The 23,670-nt window shown below is 36.3% G+C and overlaps 2 protein-coding genes across 2 annotated transcripts; both read right to left on the minus strand.

Moving 5' to 3' along the window:
* Positions 1-5,216: 5,216 nt before the first annotated feature.
* Positions 5,217-13,339, minus strand: LOC140143607 (cytochrome P450 2U1-like). Its single transcript, XM_072165419.1, has 3 exons — positions 13,222-13,339; positions 7,954-8,115; positions 5,217-5,398 (listed from the first exon to the last, which is right to left on the minus strand). Exons 1-3 carry the CDS (start codon positions 13,337-13,339, stop codon positions 5,217-5,219), a joined length of 462 nt encoding a protein of 153 aa, XP_072021520.1.
* A 23-nt stretch (positions 13,340-13,362) lies between these two features.
* LOC140143608 (cytochrome P450 2U1-like) lies at positions 13,363-15,771 on the minus strand. Its single transcript, XM_072165420.1, has 2 exons — positions 15,216-15,771; positions 13,363-13,544 (listed from the first exon to the last, which is right to left on the minus strand). Exons 1-2 carry the CDS (start codon positions 15,769-15,771, stop codon positions 13,363-13,365), a joined length of 738 nt encoding a protein of 245 aa, XP_072021521.1.
* Positions 15,772-23,670: the final 7,899 nt, after the last annotated feature.

The following is a 23,670-nucleotide window of genomic DNA, read 5'->3' on the forward strand; positions in this document are numbered from 1 at the left end:
TAATTGTACAATTCATTGTTCAGTCAATCCAAATATAAAAACGGTCCTTCTTTTCAAATGCACGATATAAAATGATATAAAAATAAGGCGGAAACTTTGCCAATGTCTAGGGACACTGAAGTCGTTCTGTTATGCTTGGAAAGGAAAACGGTGATTGGGCTTACGGACAATATATGAATACAGAGGATGATTTAAGGAAGCCCCATCATGCACTGCAAACGTGTTATCACCAGAGTTTCAACTGCCACTTTACTTTTCAAATCCCATTGAATTCTGTGCAAAAGATGTTGTTTAAGAATTGTGCGTGTGTCATTATTACTTGGTCGATTTCAGATCTAAAGTGATGTATGCATGAAGGATAATTCACACCTTCTGTAGGTAACATAAAATGTGAAATCAACCAGCATGCGTTTTATTGTAAATATATCAGTCCAAATTCAAATTTAACCATGCCCGTCAATGCAATGTGCGAGCAGTGGTGTCATGTTCACTCACACAGCTGTGCTAACCGCAAGTCAACACAGTGGCGTGGTGGGAAGTGCTTAAATCATCCTCTGATATGAATATGACCAAACCATCTGTCAGCTACTTCTTCCAGAATCTTACGTTCAGCTCGCATCTGATCTCATCATCCTAACACCAAGGATAGGCCGAGGACATCTCATCTCGAATACTTCAAGCTTGCTTTAGTCTGATTTGCGCAAAGGCCAAGATTCGGCTTTACATTTGGCAATAAAGAGGATAGGGGCTCTGTACACATTATGTGCTCTGTAGATCCTCATTTGAGTGACCTTGAAATGTTTTGGTTCGACCAGATGATGTTTTTTGTCACCAGAATGTCTTCACTTATCAAATGATATGTTGTTAAAAGGGCACTTCGTGATCCACAGCCTCATCCCCCCACTTTTCTCAAAAAAAGTTGAGATTTTTATATCACTGGAATACTCTGGCTACATAATGTTTTATGTACAAAATATTTTTTGCAGATTTATTCGTTTAGCAAAGATATCGCGAAATTTGAAAATTACAACGTATTGTCTATGGAGCAGTGTAATACACATAATCATGCATAACTCGCAAACGCAAAATCGGAATCAACTGAAATTTTGGGAATATGCTTTTTCGTGGATATGTAATGAAAATGTCATAAAAAGAGGATGCTAGGATCACGAAATACTCCTTTAAGTGTGATGCCTCGTTGGTCTTATGACATTACAGTGTACTGTCAATATCAAAGGATGTTCATTTATTTATACTTTCTTTAAGCAGGGTAATCCCATCAATGAAAACACTGATCTTCCTGGGGGCCCTGCAAGAGCCGTACATTTACAAATTAAAATACAACTTAAATAATATTTATAGTACATGTAGTACATGAGGAAAAATATACATAGTTGAATATGAAATAATTATGAGTACATTATGAACTTATGCTGATGAATTAAATTATCTTGGTTGAGGTGCACAATGTAGCATTCTTAAGCATGGAGAGACTCATTGTATTATAGTTACTACGAATGTTAGATGGAAGATCATTCCATATTTTAACAGCTCTAACATTAAAAGTACGTTTACCAGAGTTTGAGATCCATTTTGGTAGATAAAGCATATTAGAAATTTGGCCTCTGGTTGCACCATTATGTACAGAATGTGTAAATGTAAGGTTAGATGATAAGTAGGAAGGTGCTTGATCTTTAATACATTTTAAAACAATAACTTAATGATTGTACCGCCTTTTGTCAAGCTTAATCCAATTTAACTTATCCATCATTTCATCTGTTGCTGTTCTAATATCAGCTGACAAAATAATTCTTGCAAGTCTGTTCTGGAGGATTTAGAGAGAGTTTGCAAGTTCTGCTTTGGATATTTGAAGGTAATAGCTACATCAAACATTTCGCAACATGTTTGTTTTTATTGTAGTTAAAGAATCCCCAGGAAGAATCAAGTTTTAAAAAATACAGTTAGCTGATTTTTTATACAGAGGCTGTCATTCTTCCTCTCTTTTAGAGTTACTTTACAGTAAATCGATGTTTTATGGTGTGTCCACCATATATGTCAATGCTTTTATATGCTTAATGCAAGGTTTGGTAATTAATTTGCTGCAGCAATAATAAGCAGAAGTCAACGGTCGTGACGAAATTGCTTTAGATAGTATATTGACCCTTCCGCTGGGCTATTCCAGTTGAAATCCATACACCCACTATGGAAGACAAAACAATCTTCCACACATAGAGTGTGAGTTTCAAATGCGTACATAAATGGGTACATCCACTTAAAATCTATACGATCGCTGTGTGAGATTAAGGTCATGTCTTCCATGGGGGTGTAAGTATTTCAACTGGAATAACCCATCAATGGTCATCAATGGTTATTTATAATAGTACATGTACAAAAAGGTTAGTTATAGTATTTTTACCTTCATGTGTATGTAAGCCGTGCAAAAGCAGTGTACCATAAATATGAGCTAAAATACACTCTAAATTACAAGGATTAACATGTTTAAGGAATGTAATTAGGGACCGATCAATTTTAGATTTAAGATTAATCTTATAGATTTGAATTTTAAATTTTAAAGATTTAATTTTAAATCTGTACTATTTAATTTTAAATCTAATACTTGATTGGTCCCTAATCACAATCCTTAAAGGATGTATTTTAAATCCTTGTAATTAAGTGTGTATAAAGATATTAATATACAACCTACGAACGTATTAAAAACACTGCTTTTAACAGTATCTTGTATTAAGGATAACATAAACATCTTCATATTTTTCACGTGTTTTAGTGTTAGTAAATCGACACTTCCTAAATTACATATTTGGTACATCGGAAACGACGAATGTTTAGTAAGCATCATATTGTAGCTTTGGATAATCTCCATAAAATGTTTCTTAGCTGCGGTTGTCCAACTTCTTACTTAGGATAAATATTTTGTTCCTATTTGAGCTCCCTGACATGCCTTGGGATTTCAATATATGAGAAGAAAACATTGATGGGTTCAAAAGACACACAAATGTTAGTGACCGTTTTGCCAAATTTCGACTGGACCACGCGGCCACGTTTAAGGGTAATTCGTAATTACGGCCTTATTTAAAGCAATGGATCGCATCTTGATGTTGAAAATAAGATGAACAGTTTGGTAATAACTTGTATAAACTGCATACGACACATCTGATTTTAACTTATGAACCAATTAATACGACTTGAACCAAGTGCTCACTCAATCGAAGTCAACAACCTATGAAATAGGGTCCAATTGAAGTGCAATTGTTGTGCAAAAGACACGATACATACATGTAGTTAAACTGTATTATCTGCAAGCATTAGATATTGGAAAAATTATTTGAACCAAAATAAGGCGATTTAATCATTGTCAGAAATTAAACTGTAATGATTTCCAACAGAGGATGATTTAAGGAAGCCCCATCATGCACTGCAAACGTGTTATCACTAGAGTTTCAACTGCCACTTTACTTTTCAAATACCATTGAATTCTGTGCAAAAGATGTTGTTTAAGAATTGTGCGTGTGTCATTATTACTTGGTCGATTTCAGAACAAAAGTGATGTATGCATAAAGGATAATTCACACCTTCTGTAGGTAACATAAAATGTGAAATCGACTAGCATTTTGAATGCGTTTTTATTGTAAATATATCAGTCCAAATTCAAATTTAACCATGCCCGTCAATGCAATGTGCGAGCAGTGGTGTCATGTTCACTCACACAGCTGTGCTAACCGCAAGTCAACACAGTGGCGTGGACATTTTCATCAAATAACTTTTATTTTACGGTAGCCAACATTTTAGAGTTTAATCATAGGTAATTTCAATTTCCTTGCACGTAAGATAGCAGATATGTGACGTACATTTGTTAACATTCCTATAAAATTTTAATTTATAGCCTAAGTTGAGTCACAGCAGTATACGCCACAATGAAAAGCTTTTTAAAGTTTTTATCTTCCCATTATTTAAGAATGCCAGTACCCATTTATAAACCTAGGTGGAGAAGAGTAATCGAGATAAAGTACCTTACTCAAGGGCACAACACGGTGGCGTCGCCGGGGCTCGAACCCGCAACCTTCCGATTATGAGTCGGAGCTCGTTCCGCTTGACAACCGCCTTCTGGCCGGTAACTACCGAAGTCAGAATCAATATATGTGATGCGATCAAGCAAAATCAGTCGGAACTCGGAAATATTGATTTTGAGATATAGCGACACAAAGGAAATAATTTGCTTTTGTTTCCTGTTGTTTTGGAAACTCTTTAATTGCTATATCTATGGAACTGGTCGTTCAATTTCAATGGTGTTTTCTGCAAAATTCAGATTTGTAAATGCTTTTACTATCCTGAATATAGGTTCCGACTGATTTTGCTTGATCGCATCACATATATATATGGCGTAGGGTGGTGTAAAGTTGAGTATGCAATATAATTCTGTAGTAAATCGATATTATATGACGGTGATTGTTGAAGTATTATATGCTTGATAGGCCGTCTGATTATGGTAGAAAGAGATAAGATCATCCATGGTCCGATCAAGTTAGTATTGTCCTCCACCGTCAGTGTGATTCCGCTCACACCACATAAGTTAGTGGAATGGAAACCGGAGTGCCACGGAGGCGGAAGAGACTGAGGCTATAGTTGACGAACACGCAACTATAGCTCTAGTCTCTATAGTCCGTCAACTCAGTAGTAGTACAAAGCAAATCTGTCGCATCAGGGGTAGATGCTTCATGCTTTACGTCACACAAATCACACAAATCGCGCAGCAGTTGGCGCGCCAAAGAAACATTTACACACGCATTGCACTGAAATAATTATTCTCATACCTCCAATTTCCGAGGTCAATTTACTTTGTACTTCTGAGTTGATAGTGGTAGCAGGTCACGTGACCTACTACCACGAAATGAGCGTAAAGTCGCAAGTTGGTAGTTTCGAGACGTCCTGGCTGCTGCGTTAGTGTGATTTGTTTCACATCCACCTATTTAAGCCAAAAGTATGTATGTATGTCCTTTGTGAATGGGGGTACAACGGGCAATACACGAAGAACATAGTTACTGACGTGTACAGATGTGCGGCAAACAATTAACATCAACCCAGCAGCCTGTATGTCTCAAAACTACCAACTTGCGATTTTACGACTCATTTCGTGGTAGCAGGTCACATTAAGAGTGTATCAACATTTTTCTTGAAGTTTTGTAAGTTTGTAGTTTAGCCTATTCCCTTTTAACAGCAACTATTTCAAAATACTTCGGGCTGTAAGCGGCTCCTACTACCCCCTTGAAGTTCAGTTTAGTCATCTCGTCCGCTTTCTTGAGGGTGAACTGGTGCAGTAGATAAGAAAAGATGAGCAGCAGTTCTATTTTGGCCAGACTCTCACCAACACATGCACGATGACCTGGATACAAACACAAAGAATATCGATAATTACTCTATTGTATTGAACTATCATATATTACTCTTATTGTATCGAACTTTTGTCCTGACTTGAGTCAACTAAGGGATACACCCCCTCCTGAACCTCCTCCCACTTTTATGCAAAGCCGAACAATTGAAAAGGCACATTGTGAAGCTTAAGGGGGCACGCAGAATCACTCAATGTGGGGATTTGCAAACATTGTTTTGTGTTGTATCTTTAAAAGTAATGATGATAAGAACGTAAAAGATTTCTCAAATTTAAAAACATTTCTTGGTTATTCCTTCATGTAATTTTACACGAAATTAGAGTTAGGGTTAAGGTTAGGGTTAGTTTAGGGTAGGATTATTAGGGTTAGGATTAGGATTAGGGTTAGGATTAGAGTTAGGATTAGCTTACACGAAATAATTACATGAAGGATCGACCCATTTCTTCCTATCAAAAATATGCATATCCAAAATTTTGGTTATTTGTTTTTTCAAATGTCAAATTTTGATCCGTCTTGACCTATATTTTTAGAACGAAGAAAAAATTCTAAAATCGGAGAAAACTGTTACTATTTTGTGTCTTAGAACACATTATGCAATTTTCGTCAATCTGGATATTTAGGGTATATGGTCGACCAAAAAAATGGCACGGAAAATCAAATTTGGCGCTTTTCTCAAAAACAGCTCATTCCTTGCATAATTCCCTTTCTGAAAATGTATGCTTTTAATTACATTTACTACAATACAAAACAATGTCTAAAATTTCCCATCCTTTGTGCCCCTTAAAGCCCATTAGGGTTTTTTTCGGATTTTCAATTATACTTTCAGATATTTTTGACAGGTTTGCGTAAAAAATTCGTCAAAAATGCTCTTGGTGTGGTTTGTTGGAGGCAAATTACTCCCTTTGATTGGTAAGCTAAGTTGAGATGCAACTGAGCAACAGAATTCAATATGTGACCGGCTACCAAGAAATGAGCGTAAAGTCGCAAGTTGGTAGTTTCGAAACGCCCTGACTTTTGTTTCAAACTTACCTGTTCAAGTCAGAAGTATTTCTGTATGTCCTTTGTGATAGGTGAATGGAGGCACAATGGGCCATTCATGAAGGACATTATTACTGGCTTGTACAGGAGCGCGGCAAACAAAGATCAACTCTGCAGCTAGGGTGTCTCGAAACTACCAACTTGCGACTTTATTCTCATTTCTTTGTAGCAGGTCACATATGATATTTTACAATATGGTAATCAAGACAAAAATTAATGAAGTTAAAACAGTTACCAAGTATCTCCCCAAATAGGTATTAACCGTTGTGGAAGAATGACGTCATACATCAATATGCAGAGCAATGCCTGTTAGCCAAGGTCATGCCATGCAATGACTGGCACGGCTGCATTTCCCGGGCTGCGTTTCTAGTCGAAAACAAACCAAATATAGACCTTTTTCCCTCTTTCCCATCATGCACTATTCCAGGGGGGTATGAGTGTCGCAAAATACATCATCTCCCCGGGGGAGTACAGAGTTATGTTCATTACAGTCTGGAATACGGACATTTCGACTGGTGCCTTCATCACAAAAAAGGAATCCCCGATAATGATGATAATGGCGCCACGATCACTGATACCTTTCGGGGGCAAAAAACAACATTTCTATGCCTTATGGACATGGTGTATTCACCCAAAAAAGTTTCCCGTTATTGAAACCTAACTTTGTATACATTTTATAGACCTAATGGTGAAAAACTGATGACGGGACACGCAGTGGTATTTTACCGGCGTCCGTTTCACTTTTTTTTCGGAGTTGAAAATAAAACGAACACAAAATCTCTTACACAGATGTTCTGCATCGCTCCGTAACTGCAGCACTCGTGTATTCAATAATTGCATAATTAGTAACATCGATGGTCTTTACGATAATCCGCATATATGGAATCAGTATGCCCATATTAAGACAAAATAATTGCAACGGCCTGGCAAAGATCATCGGATGCACACGATCTATGAGGTTGATGAACTACGTCATACCCCCCTGGAATAGTGCATTGTGGGATAGAGGGAAAAAGGTCTATATTTGAGAGAGCCCTGCGCAAACAAAATGCGATGGAACATGTCGGAAATTTATTGTTGAGTTGAAACACCGATATTGGAATTCCAATATCTGTTGTTGAAGTGACTATATTCAAACAGTTTACTGTTTGAACGATTATAAATTAAATTTGAAGTTCTAAGTTTCAAGCTCTATTAAGAAAAAAAACCGCTAATGGAATTTCAAAAGCGGTCGGTTAAAATGTTAATATGAACCACCTCAACTGGAATTTGTATTCTAGTGAGCAAATTTTTGTACTTTTTCGACATGTTCCCATTCATGTGTATAATGCCATTAGTGCTGTGTGAAGAATGTGGCACGGTCCCCCGGGCACGGTCCACGTGCATTAATGTATGACGTCATTGTCCCAAAACGGTTAATACATATTCGGGAGATGCTTAGTAACTGTAAAATCGGAAGAGATAAAAATGCCCATTGTCATGATTGTTACCATAATAAGTATTGTCTTACCTATACCAAACGGGATGATCTCTTCTTCTCTGAAGACTTCACCATCTTTATTGATGAATCGATCTGGATCGAATCTCCCCGGATCGAGCCAGACATCTGGATCATGATCGATAGCCCAAACATTTGGTACCACAATAGTGCCAGCAGGGATTTCAAAGTCTCCTATAAAAGTATTTTGCGAAGACCGATGAGGAAAACCAATTGGCCCTAAGGATTGGATGCGTTCCAGCCAGAATAGATACTTTGATTAAATCATATACATCAAACATGTTTTACTTCTCAAGTATTTATGATGTCTTGCTGTAATATTATTTCCAGTTCAAAGATGCATGCAAAAGCATTCAAAGGTCACTTTATGACTGTGCAAGTTATCTAGGTTATTTTATTCTCAGGAACAAGGAACATAACATGTCTGATATCATGATGTTCCAAGAAGTTTGCTTTTTAATAAACAAAATATGGATTGGTACCAATCGTTTTAATACAACCTGTATATCTCGCATGTAAATGTAGGCCTATGAATTACATTCCAGACAGATGTCCAAAAATACATTTCTAAAATTTGACCTGTACATGACCTTTGACCTGACCCGTGCAAAATGTTCCCCTGGTCATGAGATTTGTTGTCACTGAGTTTGAGCCCCATACCCCTTACAGGTGTCCAGAAAAAGAAATGATAAGATCTGACCCCAGATAACCTTTGACCTGACCCCTGCAAAGTGTTCCAAAATATTTTCCTAGTCATGAGATTTGTTGTCACCGAGTTTGAGCCCCATACCCCTTACGGATGTCGAGATAATGCAATTGTAAGATTTTACCCCCCTTAATGACCTTTGACCTCAATTCTTTGTTCAACTTTTAGACATTAGCTAAAGCTGATGCAGGTATGCACGTGACGTCATTGTGTTATGAAATTTGTGGAAGAAGAAACATTTTTAGTGAAAATCACATTTTGGCCATAATGACATTTGGATGACCTTTGACCCCGAGTTGGTCATGTAACATTTGTGCCCCCACCCATTGGTCCTTGTGACCAAATATGGTTACATTGGCCTAAAGCATAGGCCTTATGGCTACGATGGCTCATTACAAGTTTGACAGAAGAAAGAAAGAAGAACTGTCCAAAAACTTGGAAATTTGCGATTGTAATTGAACAAAATCCTGGTTTGATTTAGTGAATATTTCAGTATTTATAAGGCAGTTGCAGTTCAAGCAGTATAGCATGAAATTGAAGATCATAAAATACCATATCTGCCCAGCTACTAGCTAGGCCTACTAGAACTACATCCCATGGCTAAGATTCTTGGGCACTTGCAGTATAGTGTTTCTAGAATAATTATTTGTGAATGTAAACTGTGATCCAATTTGAGTAAGATTTAATCTTTCCCTAGAGAAGTTCTTTTCAGAAGGCTGAGCTTTCGGAACTTTAGCGAGTGCCATCTTCAGAGCGAGTGCCATGAGCCTGAAGATGGCACTCGCTAGAGTTCCGAAAGCTCAGCCCTCTGAAAAGGACTTCTCTAAAGAAAGATTAAATCTTACTGATGTTTACCGACCTAGAGTACCAAGTAATTTCAAATTGTGATTCAATTTATTTGAAATGATTAACTTACTCCTTTATAAGCTCTTGTGATCTCTGTTAGTTATCAGCTATTATCACAGTAGCCAACTAATATCCTAGTTTCTTACTCACAACATTGAGGGCATTTAGGCATACTTTTTATTAATATATAAAAATAATATAATGATATAATTAAAAAATGCATACACAATAGGCCTACATTACATTTAATGGACCTACATTTATATTGCTATTTTGTTCATCATGGTTTATCACAAGGTAGTCTTAATCTTGTATTCAGTATTTCTGTTTTGTATTTTACTCAGATAGCTAAATATGAATTGTTTTGTATCTAGAAACACTTCTGCAGACTTGACATGATTCTGTTTAGAAAAATCTAAAACAATGTCACCATATGAAAACATTTTAAGCATTTTAAGACTAAAAATAGAATTGTCACATTCAGTTTCCTCCAATTTTTAGACTTACAATATCATTTTCAAGAAATTTATTAGGCGAAAATACTGTCTAGAAACACCAATTTTATGCAAATCCGTTATACCGCCCGAATCTACCATTTATTGTTTGGAGTAGACTAATATAGCCTCAAAATGTTGACATTAAAAAAAATCAATATTTAAGATGTATATTTTCATAAAAGGGCCTTAAAAATTACCTATTTTTTACATTTTTAAAAATGCTAAAGAGGGGTAACATTGATGACCCCCTCCTGAAAACCCAAGACCCCAATCATTGCAATTTTAAGTTCTATATTAAAAATAAACTATGCTCGTGACAAATATTTCAAAATAAAATCCAATCGAGAAGTTGCTGATAGAAAAATAACTTCATAAACTTTGCCAATTTTCAACTGTTTTCACAGCAATTTTCCTGTGTCAAAAGCCCCAAATTAGGGGGTACCCATATCTCCCTACCCAGGGGGGTCAGGTGGGTCTAGTCTGGCATGTGAAAATATGTCATCCAGTACATCAATCTTACAAAGTATGAACCGATTTGGCCAACCTTCATGTTCCCAGATTTTGTCATATTGCCTGCATCTCTCTGGCATGGACAATTAATATACAACCTACGAACGTATTAAAAACACTGCTTTTAACACTATCTTGTGTTAAGGATAACATAAACATCTTCATATTTTTCACGTGTTTTAGTGTTAGTAAATCGACACTTCCTAAATTACAGATTTGGTATGTTGGAAACGATTAAAAACTGAAGCCAAAAGTTTAGTAAGCATCATATTGTAGCTTTGGATAATCTCTATAAAATTGTTTCTAAGCTGCGGTTGTCTAACTACTTTTATCATAATATAAAATATTTTGTTCCCATTAGAGCTCCCTGACATGGCTTGGGACTTTAAAACAAAATAAAATATATTTTATATGAGAACAAAACATGGAAAGGTTCAACAGAAACACACATGTTAGTGTAATTTGCCACGTTTAAGGATAATTTGTAATTACGTCCTTATTTAAAGCAATGGGTCCATCTTGACGTGGAAATAAGATGAACAGTTTGTTAATAACCTTGTACATGTATATACATGTACTTACAAAACTTCACATACAACACATTTGATTTTAACTTATGAACCATTTAATACAACTTGAACCAACCAGTGCTCACCCGATCGAAGTCAACAACCTATGAAAAATGGTCCAATTGAAGGCTATTCTGAACATGTATCGGTTTTGTTGTGCAAAACACACGATACCCAGTTGAACCGTACTATCTGCAAGAATTATATATTGATTATTATTTAATCAAAAATAAGCAATTTAATCATTTTAGGGAGGGCGGGTTAGTGCAGTGATCTTTTCACTCGCTTCTCACCACTGTGGCCCGGGCTCAATTCCCCGCGGTGCCACACGTGAGTTTGGTTGCCGATCCATGCTCGTCCTCGCAGGTTTTTCTCTGGGTGCTCCGGTTTTCCTCCTGCTTCTAAAACCGGACCTCTTCCCATATCCCTGTCCCGTTATATCTGGAGGCATCCCTTGAATTTAGTAGCCTCTAAGCACTATTGGGTTTAGCCTGGCTTTGTTTAAATTTAATAAAACTTCAATCGAGAGAGATTGTGCTGAGGGAACACTCTGTTAAAAGATTGAAAATTTCACGCTAAAAAGATTGAAATTTCACTCTTTGCAGAGTGAAAATTTTACTCGTATGGAGAAAAATATGTGATTTTCACTCTTGGTAGATTGAAATGTCAATCTTTTCGATTGACCCGAAGAGTCACTCCGAGGAGGATTGACTTTTTCACTCTTTGGAATTTAGAGAGTAAGTTGAGTCACAGCAGTATACGCCATAATGAAAAGTTTCTTAAATTTTTGCCATCCCAGCATTTTAGAATGCCGGTACCCATTTATACACCTGGCTGGAGAAGAGTAATCTAGATAAAGTGCCTTACTCAAGGCCACAACATGATGGCGTCGCCGAGGCTCGAACCCGCAAGCTTCCGATTATGAGTCGGAGTCCGTTCGGCTTTGCAACTGCGCTCTGGCCGGTGACTACCGAAGTCAGAATCAATATAAATGTATATATGGCGTAGGGTGGTGTTAAGTTGAATATGCAATGTAATTCTTTAGTAAATCGATATCATATGACTGTGATTGTTGTTGTTGAGGTTATTATATGCTTGATATATTAGACCGTCTGATCAAGGAAGAAAGCGATAAGATCTCCCATGGTCTGATCAAGTAGGCATTCTCTTCCACCGTCGGGGTGCTTCCACTCACTCCACATAAGTTAGTGGAATGGAAACCGGAGTGCCACGAAGGTGGAGGAGACTAGAGCTATATAGACGAATCCATCTTCACACATTCCTACACCTCAATGGCTGGGTCCCCCCTTAGGTCTATTCCACCTTAAATGTGAAATGATGTGGCCTTGGCGGGGATATTAAACTGCATTCCATCACCCGTGTTACACGTAGACAAAGGAATGATGAAAGTTTACAACACAATACAATTCAACATCGATTTTTAAGCGGATTTAATCCACCCAAATGGGCAGTAACAACACCAGTTTGGTGCAGACGGGACCCAGTAATGACTGACTGAATTCTGACCATCACTTGGCTCGCGGGATTCGTCTATAGTTGACGAACACGCAACTATTCGCTGTCAAAGTTATGTAATACTCGGACTAACTATCATAGCAATAGATGAATACAATTTTAGAATAGATCGCCCTTTTGGATAGATGCACTCATCGCCTGTGCATGTCTGCAATCATATATTGAATACAATACAGCTCTTTTCAAAGATACTAATCTTACCGGTACGAGTGGTCAGCATTTCTTTCATGTCAGTGTATAGGTACCGCGTGAACGTCGTAGTGCAGGGCGATATATTCAAAATTTGTATTCATCTATTGCTATGGTAGTTAATCCTGTTACAAAATCACTTCGATAGCGAATAGATCTAGTCTCTAGTGGTAGCGGGTCACCCATATGTTACCTGCTACCACGAAATGAGCGTAAAGTCGCAAGTTGGTAGTTTCGAGACGTCCTGACTGCTGCATTGGTGTGCTTTGTTTCATATCCACCTGTTTAAGCCAAAGGCCTGTACGTCCTTTGTGAATGGGGGCACAATGGGCCATTCACGAAGGACATACCGTACCACTGGCTTGTACAGATGTGCGGCAAACAAGGAAACTCAACTCAGCAGCCAGGATGTCTCAAAACTACCAACTTGCGACTTTACGCCTCATTTCGTGGTCGCAGGTCTCATATGTATCTTCTTTCATATGTATGAGGATTCTCATCTTCTCTGGTATCTTAAGACTTGAACCGACCCAGTCTATCAACATGTTTCTTGATTATAATTTATATTTCATTCCCTTTTAACAGCAACTATTTCAAAATACTGCGGGCTGTAAGCGGCACCTACTACTCCCTTGAAGTTCAGTGTAGTCATCTCGTCCGCTTTCTTGAATGTGAACTGGTGCAGTAGATATGAAAAGATCAGTAGGAGTTCTATTTTGGCAAGACTCTCACCAACACATGCACGATGACCTGGATACAAAGACAAAGAATATCGAGAATTACTCTATTGTACTATTGAACTATTATATATTACTCCTATTGTATCGAACTTCTGTTTTGAATTGAGTCAACTAGGGGATACACCCCCTCCTGAACCTCCTCCCACTTTTATGCAAAGCCGAACAATTGAAAAGGCACATGAGCCACGTGTCTCTTGAAGTGCTCATAATCTGCATAATTCTTACGATAAAAAAAATCATGTTTTAGTATGATTTTCAACCAAATATATTTTCTCAAGAACCACTGAACCAATACTCGGCTTGTTTGTACACATTATAATAATTTTTTCAAGCCGATTCCAAATGTGGTCAATGTGGTCAATAAAATATACAATTCTGAATTCCTTGTCGTCTGCAGTCTGCAGTCGTATGTTTTTCGTTTCAGATAACAATACCTTCAATTTCTGATTTCCAATTATACTTTCAGAATTTTCGACAGGTTTGAGTAAAAAAATAGTGAAAAAATGCTCTTGGTTTGGTTTATTGGAGGCAAATTCTTCCCTTTGATTGGTTAGCTAAGTTGAGATACAACTGAGCAACAGAATTCAATAATGTGACCGGCTACCAAGAAATGAGCGTAAAGTCGCAAGTTGGTAGTTTCGAAACGCCCGGGCTTTTGTTTCAAACTTACCTGTTCAAGTCAGAAGTATTTCTGTATGTCCTTTGTGATAGGTGAATGGAGGCACAATGGGCCATTCATGAAGGACATTATTACTGGCTTGTACAGGAGCGCGGCAAACAAAGATCAACTCTGTAGCTAGGGTGTCTCGAAACTACCAACTTGTGACTTTATTCTCATTTCTTTGTAGCAGGTCACATATGATATTTTACAATTGATATGGTAATCAAGACAAAAATTAATGAAGTTAAAACAGTTACCAAGCATCTCCCCAAATAGGTATTAACCGTTGTGGAAGAATGACGTCATACATCAATATGCAGAGCAATGCCTGTTAGCCAAGGTCATGCCATGCAGTGACTGGCACGGCTGCATTTCCCGGGCTGCGTTTCTAGTCGAAAACAAACCAAATATGTTTGAGAGAGCCCTGCGCAAACAAAATGCGATGGAACATGTCGGAAATTTATTGTTGAGTTGAAACACCGATATTGGAATTCCAATATCTGTTGTTGAAGTGACTATATTCATACAGTTTACTGTTTTAACGATTATAAATTAAATTTGAAGTTCGAAGTTTCATACGGAAGCGTATTACTGCCAAGTAAAAAAATAAAAATTTTGGTTTTAACCAAAATATTTTGGTTAAAACCAAAAATTTTATTTTTTTACTTGGCAGTAATACGCTTCCGTAGTTTCAAGCTCTATTAAGAAAAAAAACCGCTAATGGAATTTCAAAAGCGGTCGGTTAAAATGTTAATATTAACCACCTCAACTGGAATTTGTATTCTAGTGAGCAAATGTTTGTACTCAGACACAGACATTTTCCCATTCATGTGTATAATGCCATTAGTGCTGTGTGAAGAATGTGGCACGGTCCCCCGGGCACGGTCCACGTGCATTAATGTATGACGTCATTGTCCCAAAACGGTTAATATATATTCGGGAGATGCTTGGTAACTGTAAAATCGGAAGAGATAAAAATGCCCATTGTCATGATTGTTACCATAATAAGTGTTGTCTTACCTATACCAAACGGGATGATCTCTTCTTCTCTGAAGACTTCACCATCTTTATTGATGAATCGATCTGGATCGAATCTCCCCGGATCGAGCCAGACATCTGGATCATGATCGATAGCCCAAACATTTGGTACCACAATAGTGCCAGCAGGGATTTCAAAGTCTCCTATAAAAGTATTTTGCGAAGACCGATGAGGAAACCCAATTGGCCCTAAGGATTGGATGCGCTGGACTTCTAGTATAGTTGCACGGGTGTAGACTAGATTTGGTTTGTCGGACATTCGTGGCATACGATTTCTACCGACTACCGCATCAAGCTCTTCCTGTATGCGGCTCTGAACTTGAGGATACTCCATCATATATAGCATTAACCATCTCAACGTAGTAGCCGTAGTCTCGGTCCCAGCCATATATATGTCTCGAATAGTGCTTATCAGGTTGTCCTCATTAACTTCTGATTCTGTACCATTTTCTTTACTTTTCTCAATTTGGCTCAGGTAAACATCAAGGTAACAGTCTAAAATGCTGGAATCAAACTTTTCTTTATGTTCGGCAATCATCTCCTTGGTCTTTCTGCGTTGTTCCGCAGCTAAATCGACTAGCTCTTGATTGAGGGCTCCTTGAAAATATTTGATAAGCGGAACGTAGAGTGCAACCAAACCTGGCCCTATCAATTCTATTTGGCGATTAGTAATGTGCAAAAGTCGTTCAAATTCCGGGTCATCGTAATCAAACCGCTTACCAAAACCACCGAACAGAGGATATTAGAAGTAGCTTTTGGGAAAAGTATCTCCGGATCAAAAGCCTTGTTGCCATGTTTTGAAAACTCTTTTATTAGTGCACTTGCTTCGGTGGATATTTTATCTTCAAAGCATCGTCGTCCAAATCTGCTGAAAGCGCGTAAAGTAAATCTACGTTGCTCTATCCAAGGGGAGCCCGAAGACAAGACGATACCTGCAGTAAAATACATATGAAAGATTACATAAAATACATATAAAATACATATAAAATACATATAAAATACACATGAAATACACTTAAAATACACAATAATTTACACCTGAAACACACATAAAATACAAATAAAATAACATAACATACACATAGAAAACACATACAATACACATAGAATACACATAAAATACACATGAAACACTTAAAATACAAATACAATAACATAAATACATAGAAAACACATAAATTACACATAGAATTGACATAAAATGCACATAAAATACACATAGAAATTTTTTGTAGACAGAAAGTTGACGAAACACACATACTTTAACTGGATCTCTAAAGATGCACTCCCGTGAAATATATAACATAAAAAAACAAACGAAGATGGAAACAGTTGTACAGCAAATTTTCGGTACTGGGCGTACCTTCTTCAGGCTTTATTACATATGTAATAAAGCCTGAAGAAGGTACGCCCAGTACCGAAAATTTGCTGTACAACTGTATCCCGTCTTCGTTTGTTTTATTTATTTTTTTAAATACACTTAGAATACACATGAAATACATATAAAAAAAAACACATAAAATACACATAGAATTAACATAAAATGCATATAAAATACACATAGAATGCACATGAAATACACATAAAATTGAAATACAAATACAATAAAATAAAATACATAGAAAACCCATAAAATACACACAGAATTAACATAAAATGCATAAAATACACATAGAATACACATAAAATACATATAGAAAACACATAAAATACACATAGAATTAACATAAAATGCACATAAAATACACATAGTATACACATAAAATACATATGGAAAACACATAAAATACATATGGAAAACACATAAAATACACATAGAATTAACATAAAATGCACATAAAATACACATAGTATACACATAAAATACACATGAAATACACATAAAATACATATAAAATACACATGAAATACACATAAAATTCTCAAAATGACCTGTCGACATTATCATTTACATTAGGTATTATCTGCTAGTTTGAGAACAAGCTCAATTATAACGTTAATAAATTATGATAAACTAGCGCTAGTTGAGTAAACGGGAGCGGTTAGTAAACGGGAGTGTTTAGTAAACGGGAGTAAACGGTGATGATAATGGCTTTTAATTAAGCGAAGTCGAATTAAAACTAGATTGTCAATGGGGAGAACATTTTTGGCCAGGTGTAAAAATGGGAGTTTTTTTCGCCCTTGTGTATAATATGGGTTAAGCCGTTGATCCACTTGGAGTTATGCACATCAGTGATTTCAGATATGCGTTCACCCGTGTTAAAACAGGTGCATGGTTATAAAGCAAGCATAATGGTTTTGTTAAATGTTTTTGTTGTTTTGTTGCTATGATGCAACCAATCACTTGGCATAATTGTAGCTGGTCAAATGCAAATGGGTTTTGACTCATATCATGTTTTATCATCGAGAGATCAACTTCTACTGAAAAATGGTTAAAGCATCTATGGTTAAATAGCTGCATGTCAATATAAAACAGTGGCATGTTTAATGCTTGCATTCGCTCTATGGCAATGTATAGGAATCTCCCAACAGGATATTAACAAAATGGCAACAGTAAAACAATCAGGGTATCGAGTGCAAGCAGAATGTTACATAGATTGCGATTGTAAAGCAGGATGGGGCGTCATCATGATGGAATCCTTGTCTTTCGGTGGTATGGAAGAGACAGAGGACTTGAGTAGGCAAGTTATGATTAATCTGTTAATTATACTATGAAATAATAATGATAATAACAAATAACAGAAATAGCAATAACGAGGATCACCATGAAGGACAGCGATTAAGTTATACGAGTAACATACATGTAGCAAAAGATTAGGGAACTATAGGCCTACTTATCTCGTATCTTTTGAAAATTTTATTAAATGTAGGCCTACACGTATAACATCTATACGCGTATAACATCTATAAACAGTGCCAAGAAATGAGTGCGTAAAGGCATAAGATAGGATGCGAGTTAATTAAAACATTAAATAGTACCAACGTGGGCATTTCAGTTGATCGAATAATTATGAATATTATGTGGTTAAATAGGGCCTAGATTAATTTCAAACATGCTCAATATACATGAGCACATGGTATGTGTAAGACGGAGAGCAAGCAGTAGGACCTATGGTACCTTCTGTACTGGGGGATCAAATTAGGCCTAAATACAAATGCACGGTCAGATTCATCTTCGAGTTATTGCGAGTTGATAGAGTACGTAAAAAACCCGAATTAGTATCACACAAGTTGGAATTAATGACGCTTCAGACCGGGGCTTCAGATTGACATGGTTTCGTCCAAAAATAATAAAGCCTAAACACGAATATTACAGGATATAAAAGTTGTATTAATTACGGTAGGCAATAAGTACAAGGATAACTAGCGGGGAAAAATATTAAAAGCAACAAATGGTAGGGTCAAGGAGGTTACACTAAATTCATGGTTCTATTACTAATGCAAAACAGAATAACGAAAAAGTAAAACTATTGTTTATCAAGGGAGATAGACCAGCTCTATATAATGGCGGCAGAGTCGAGATCTTATAAACTGACATCTGAATAATATAAGAAACTAGCCAGATTAGCAATAGATGTGAACAATTGCTGTACAAACGGGAAGTAAAGAAGGCCAACAAGAAAAAATATCTTATTTTTCTGGAGGTAAACAAAGTGGGATGGTCACTTAGGTCACAAATAAGGAAATAAAGTATAAGTAATAAGCCTAACATAAATATAAAATAATAAGCATACCAGGTACAGTAATAGCATCTACGCGTATTTAGTGGATTAAAATAAAACACATTTGTATAGGTAATGATAGATATAATATGCAGTAAAATATATAAATATTTCTTCAAAAACATAGATTAATTACAAGGTAAAAATGACCGGTCAAAATTAGTGGATCTGCATTATATAATTTAATATAACAATATCAAAGAATACATACAGGTAATATTATAATGCAAGGGAAAAAAAAAGTAAATAAATAAATGGAAGTGAGTATATTAAGTTTTAGGCCTGATATCAAAAATTTATAGTGACATGCTTTTAAAAAGATTCTTTTGGGTGGTTGTCAATTAATACCAGTTATATTGAGTTAGTGCATTCACAAAACTCCACCGATGGTTTAGGACGTTTGGAGTGCAAGTATACATGGTATAGGATAGCGAGAGGCCTTGTTAAATAGAATGAACAAAAATTGTCTTGTACAATGGTAAAATATGAGAACCTTTAAGCTTATTACAGTGTTAGCAGATCACATGACCAGGTTAGCAATATTGGAATATATTCGTATCATAGGCAAGAAATATAGTTTGAGGATAGGCCTATACTAAATATGTGAACTTATGTAGTTAGGCATTCATTTATAGTATTATAAGATATGCTGACACATCAAATATGCAAAGATATATAAATGCAGGTACGAGCAAGGAATACATGATTGTACAAAGTAGATGAGAAACAGGTTGATTTTAAGATAGAACAAAATAGGAGGAGCAGTAGATGAGGAAGCCACAAATTGCATAGTGCGTTAGTGATGTTGACCCCTTTACATGATAGTTAACCAACTAATGCAGTAAGAGAACAAAACAAGCCTAAGTAGAGGGGCGAAGGTTACGTTTGCGAGTTCATATGCATCCAATGTTAAACACGTTTATAACAAATAGGCATTTCAAAAATAAAAACAAAGGAGTAGGCCTATATTTACAATTATAGGTGCAGACGTATATCAAAGAAACATGGCTGAACAGACACCAACAGACATCATATCTGCATAAATCATAAAACAGTAGTATAAGACATACAGTGTTTAGCATCAGTCGACTCGTGCTGTGTATTTTGTTTCATTTCAGAAATTCATAGTGCTGAAGTTGTGGAATTAGCGTACTTGGTGGGATATGGCAAAATGTGTAGTGGACATAATGCATGGTAAGCGACAATGGGCGGTACCTCACAAGGCAGAGCTCCTGAACTCAGGGAAATTAAAACAATTTCACGCATAACGCATGAACGCTTGGATCAAACTGCGGAGGATATCAGCATTCAAGTCTAAGGCCTACAAGAAGTTAATAATACCGAAGTTCTTGAATAACATACCACTGAAGATTATAATACGAACATGAATAATGATGGACGAGATATGGCAAAACGAAGTTCCTAAGCTCATCGAAATTAAAAACAATTTCATGCATGAACATTGGATCAAACCGCATTAAGGCCTAGAATGTACAGCTCATACTACTACTACAATATGGACTTAAGGATAGACGCGGTATTGGCAGAAATGGGGTCGTAGCAGCCAAAATATTGATTTCGTTATCTAAATCAATATATCATGGAAAAATAACACGTTGATGTTTTGCAAGAGTACATTTTACAAATCATATACCGTGAAAATGTGCCGGATTATTGTATCGTTGTTAAAGAGTTTGGTACGGTTTACAAAAGTGTTGTTGTTTCAGCACTCCTTACAACATAACTCAAGAAGTGCACATTACCTACTAAAGTATATCTGTGATATTTAAATTCTTCTACACACTCGCTATGAAATGATGAATGCTATTTTTGCAAAAGCTCATCTACCAGTTGCAAGATGCTGTGAACTACCAAATTGCAACGGCAGGAGGTGCGAACGTGTCTCACATATGCAGCAATAATATTATACGTGCTTAGGTGATGTTGTAAACCGTTAAAATCGATGCACATCGATAAATTTATAATAGCTTATAATATTAATAGTCGCATCAACACCGCATCATCAACATAATTGTCAGGGGTGTGTCAGCATGGAATTTGATGAAAGCTCAGATAACAAAAAACCAATGCAAGTAGTTTGTAGTCACAAAACAAAGTCAAGCAAACTTTATTCTGGAAATGGCATGATCATCACCAGAGTTAAACAATGTCCACAAAAGTACAAATGACTGCAAGTATATAGTACAGGGCCGGGTTAAGCAATCTTAAGATACATTTAATTGTTTTTCTTGGGGATACAAATTGAAACTTAATTCGTCAAATGCATAAAGCCAGTAGGTAACATTTAACACTCTTGCTATGAACTTGACAGTTGGCAAAGGCGAAACGATAAACCAAGTTCATAAAAGAAAAATTGTATATAGATCCTGTATGGAAATCCTTGGTAAATGTTGAAACGATACACGCTGCAATTGGAAGGTTTTCCTGCTTTTATCCCACGAAGGTTTTGATTAGGTTTTTCTACGTTCCAATTACATCTATTCGGTATCAGTGACAGTATTAAATCCAACGGATTGGTATGGGAATTTGTGTTTGTATGATTTCAAAGTATGGGTTTATTTAGTCAACAATTATTTGAAAAGCTGTTAAGAAAGATATAATATACAGTAAAGCATTTAGCCACTCCAATGCTCAAAATCAGTTCTCGAGGTGCTAACCGCTTAACCCACAAGTAATTTGGGTATTATGTTGGGCAAACTGGCGGCATTCTAAAGTCACAATCATCAACTTATGCTCCACAAGTTGAAAAAAGTATCATCCTATATTAAGCTGGATAGTGCCAGGTAACTTTATGCTGCATGTTTCACGCTGCATCGTGGAATATTGAATCATTGAAATTGAAAAAAAAAAGGGTGGGGGTTAAGCAACTTCCTTCTGAAATGAAGGAACTTGTTTGGCAGTTATTTTTCGGCTTTCAATGATATTATGCATTAATTATATGCATTTATGACAAATCATGGCAAATGACATGGTCATTATTTGAAATCTGCGTAAAGTATGGAATTGGGTGTTATAAAATACACTTTGAGGCTTTGGTAACTTGTGCCCTTAATTAGTGCAAATTATGGTCATGTTTGGCTTTGGGGCATTCACATAGGGAATAATTATGTGCCCTGAAATGGCTGCGGATTATGGTCTTGTCCGGGTCAAGGGTCACTTTCCCATGGAATCTAGAAGTGTGCCAATTGGCGAATATTTATGGTGAACAATGGTAACTTGTGCCCTTAATTAGTGCAAATTATGGTCATGTTTGGCTTTGGGGCATTTACCATAGGGAATAATATGTGCCCTGAAATGGCTGCGGATTATGGTCTTGTCCGGGTCAAGCGTCACTTTCCCATGGAATCTAGAAGTTGTTAAATTAATAACGTCATAAGAAATAATGTGCCTTTAAATACGCGCAGATTATGGTCATGTCTGGTGTAGAGGCATTTTTCTTTGGTATGAGATACTTAAGAAATCCCATAAAGGATATTCTTTATATATAAATAAACCAAATGATCTCTCGGTTGGTATAGAACATGACCACCACAAAATGTTGTTGTCTCCCATGTTTGTTTTTGAGTCCATTGACAATGGCTTTTAATTAAGCGAAGTCGAATTAAAACTAGATTGTCAATGGGGAGAACATTTTGGCCAGGTGTAAAAATGGGAGTTTTTTCGCCCTTGTGTATAATATGGGTTAAGCCGTTGATCCACTTGGAGTTATGCACATCAGTGATTTCAGATATGCGTTCACCCGTGTTAAAACAGGTGCATGGTTATAAAGCAAGCATAATCGTTTTGCTAAATGTTTTTGTTGTTTTGTTGCTATGATGCAACCAATCACTTGGCATAATTGTAGCTGGTCAAATGCAAATGGGTTTTGACTCATATCATGTTTTATCATCGAGAGATCAACTTCTACTGAAAAACCCACCTCCACGCCCAATAAGTGTACATGTATTAAGTGAAAGTAAAGTAACAGCGAGTCATGAATAAGTTAACATGTTTTAGCGGAAAATTAGTAAGAATAATCAATTGGTCATAAGTTTTACGTAACTGTGAAAACATGTTTAATGCTAAATTATGCGGCTTGAATTTACACGAGCATTAAATGTTTTATCAGAGCGTTAAACGTTTCAAAGTTAATCATGTGAAACAAAAATACCTTAAGAAATGTCAAATATTCACAAAATTAGTTAAATTCGAATTCATGCATAACAATATAAGAATTGAAGTGAATATAATCAAGCCGTGCAGGCTTAATTTGTTAATGGAAATTAAGTTAATGGCTTAACATGTTTAATAAAACATGTTTATCATAATAAGTGGGGACACGGATAAGATAATAACTCGCAAGTTAGCAAGTTATTATAATTTTGAATTCAAGTTTAAGTCTTAAAGCTTTCAATTGTATATACTTGAGCCTTAAACACTGCATATAGCGGTCGTGTTAAACTAAGAATGTCTCCAAGTGCAAAACACTTGAGAAAAATGTTTTTCAATGTAAATAGAGAACTAGCTGTATAGAAATAAGATCACAAAAAGTCAACAAATTCAAAATAAGTTTGATATGACGTTGAATTCATAGCAAATTCTGATGTCTGAGAATTTGTATGCGAAAATAATTCCACAAAAAGAATGTTTCTGTCGGCATCAAGGAGGCACTTTATCATAAAAACAAAAAGTAGAAGAAAAAGCACTTTACCACA

The sequence above is a fragment of the Amphiura filiformis genome, unplaced genomic scaffold (assembly GCF_039555335.1).
Source record: "Amphiura filiformis unplaced genomic scaffold, Afil_fr2py scaffold_24, whole genome shotgun sequence".
Lineage (NCBI taxonomy): Eukaryota > Metazoa > Echinodermata > Ophiuroidea > Amphilepidida > Amphiuridae > Amphiura > Amphiura filiformis.

Bases quoted from the DNA above. Each gene is read 5' to 3' on its own strand.
- LOC140143607 (XM_072165419.1), bottom strand. From the start codon at position 13,339: ATGTTGATAGACTGGGTCGGTTCAAGTCTTAAGATACCAGAGAAGATG. The intron at 8,116-13,221 runs GTTGGTAGTTTT...ATACTTTTATAG, and splicing joins AATGAGGCGTAAAGTCGCAA to GAGACTTTGAAATCCCTGCT. The intron at 5,399-7,953 runs GTAAGACAATAC...GTTTGTATCCAG, and splicing joins GATCATCCCGTTTGGTATAG to GTCATCGTGCATGTGTTGGT.
- LOC140143608 (XM_072165420.1), bottom strand. From the start codon at position 15,771: ATGATTGCCGAACATAAAGAAAAGTTTGATTCCAGCATTTTAGACTGT. The intron at 13,545-15,215 runs GTAAGACAACAC...CTTTGTATCCAG, and splicing joins GATCATCCCGTTTGGTATAG to GTCATCGTGCATGTGTTGGT.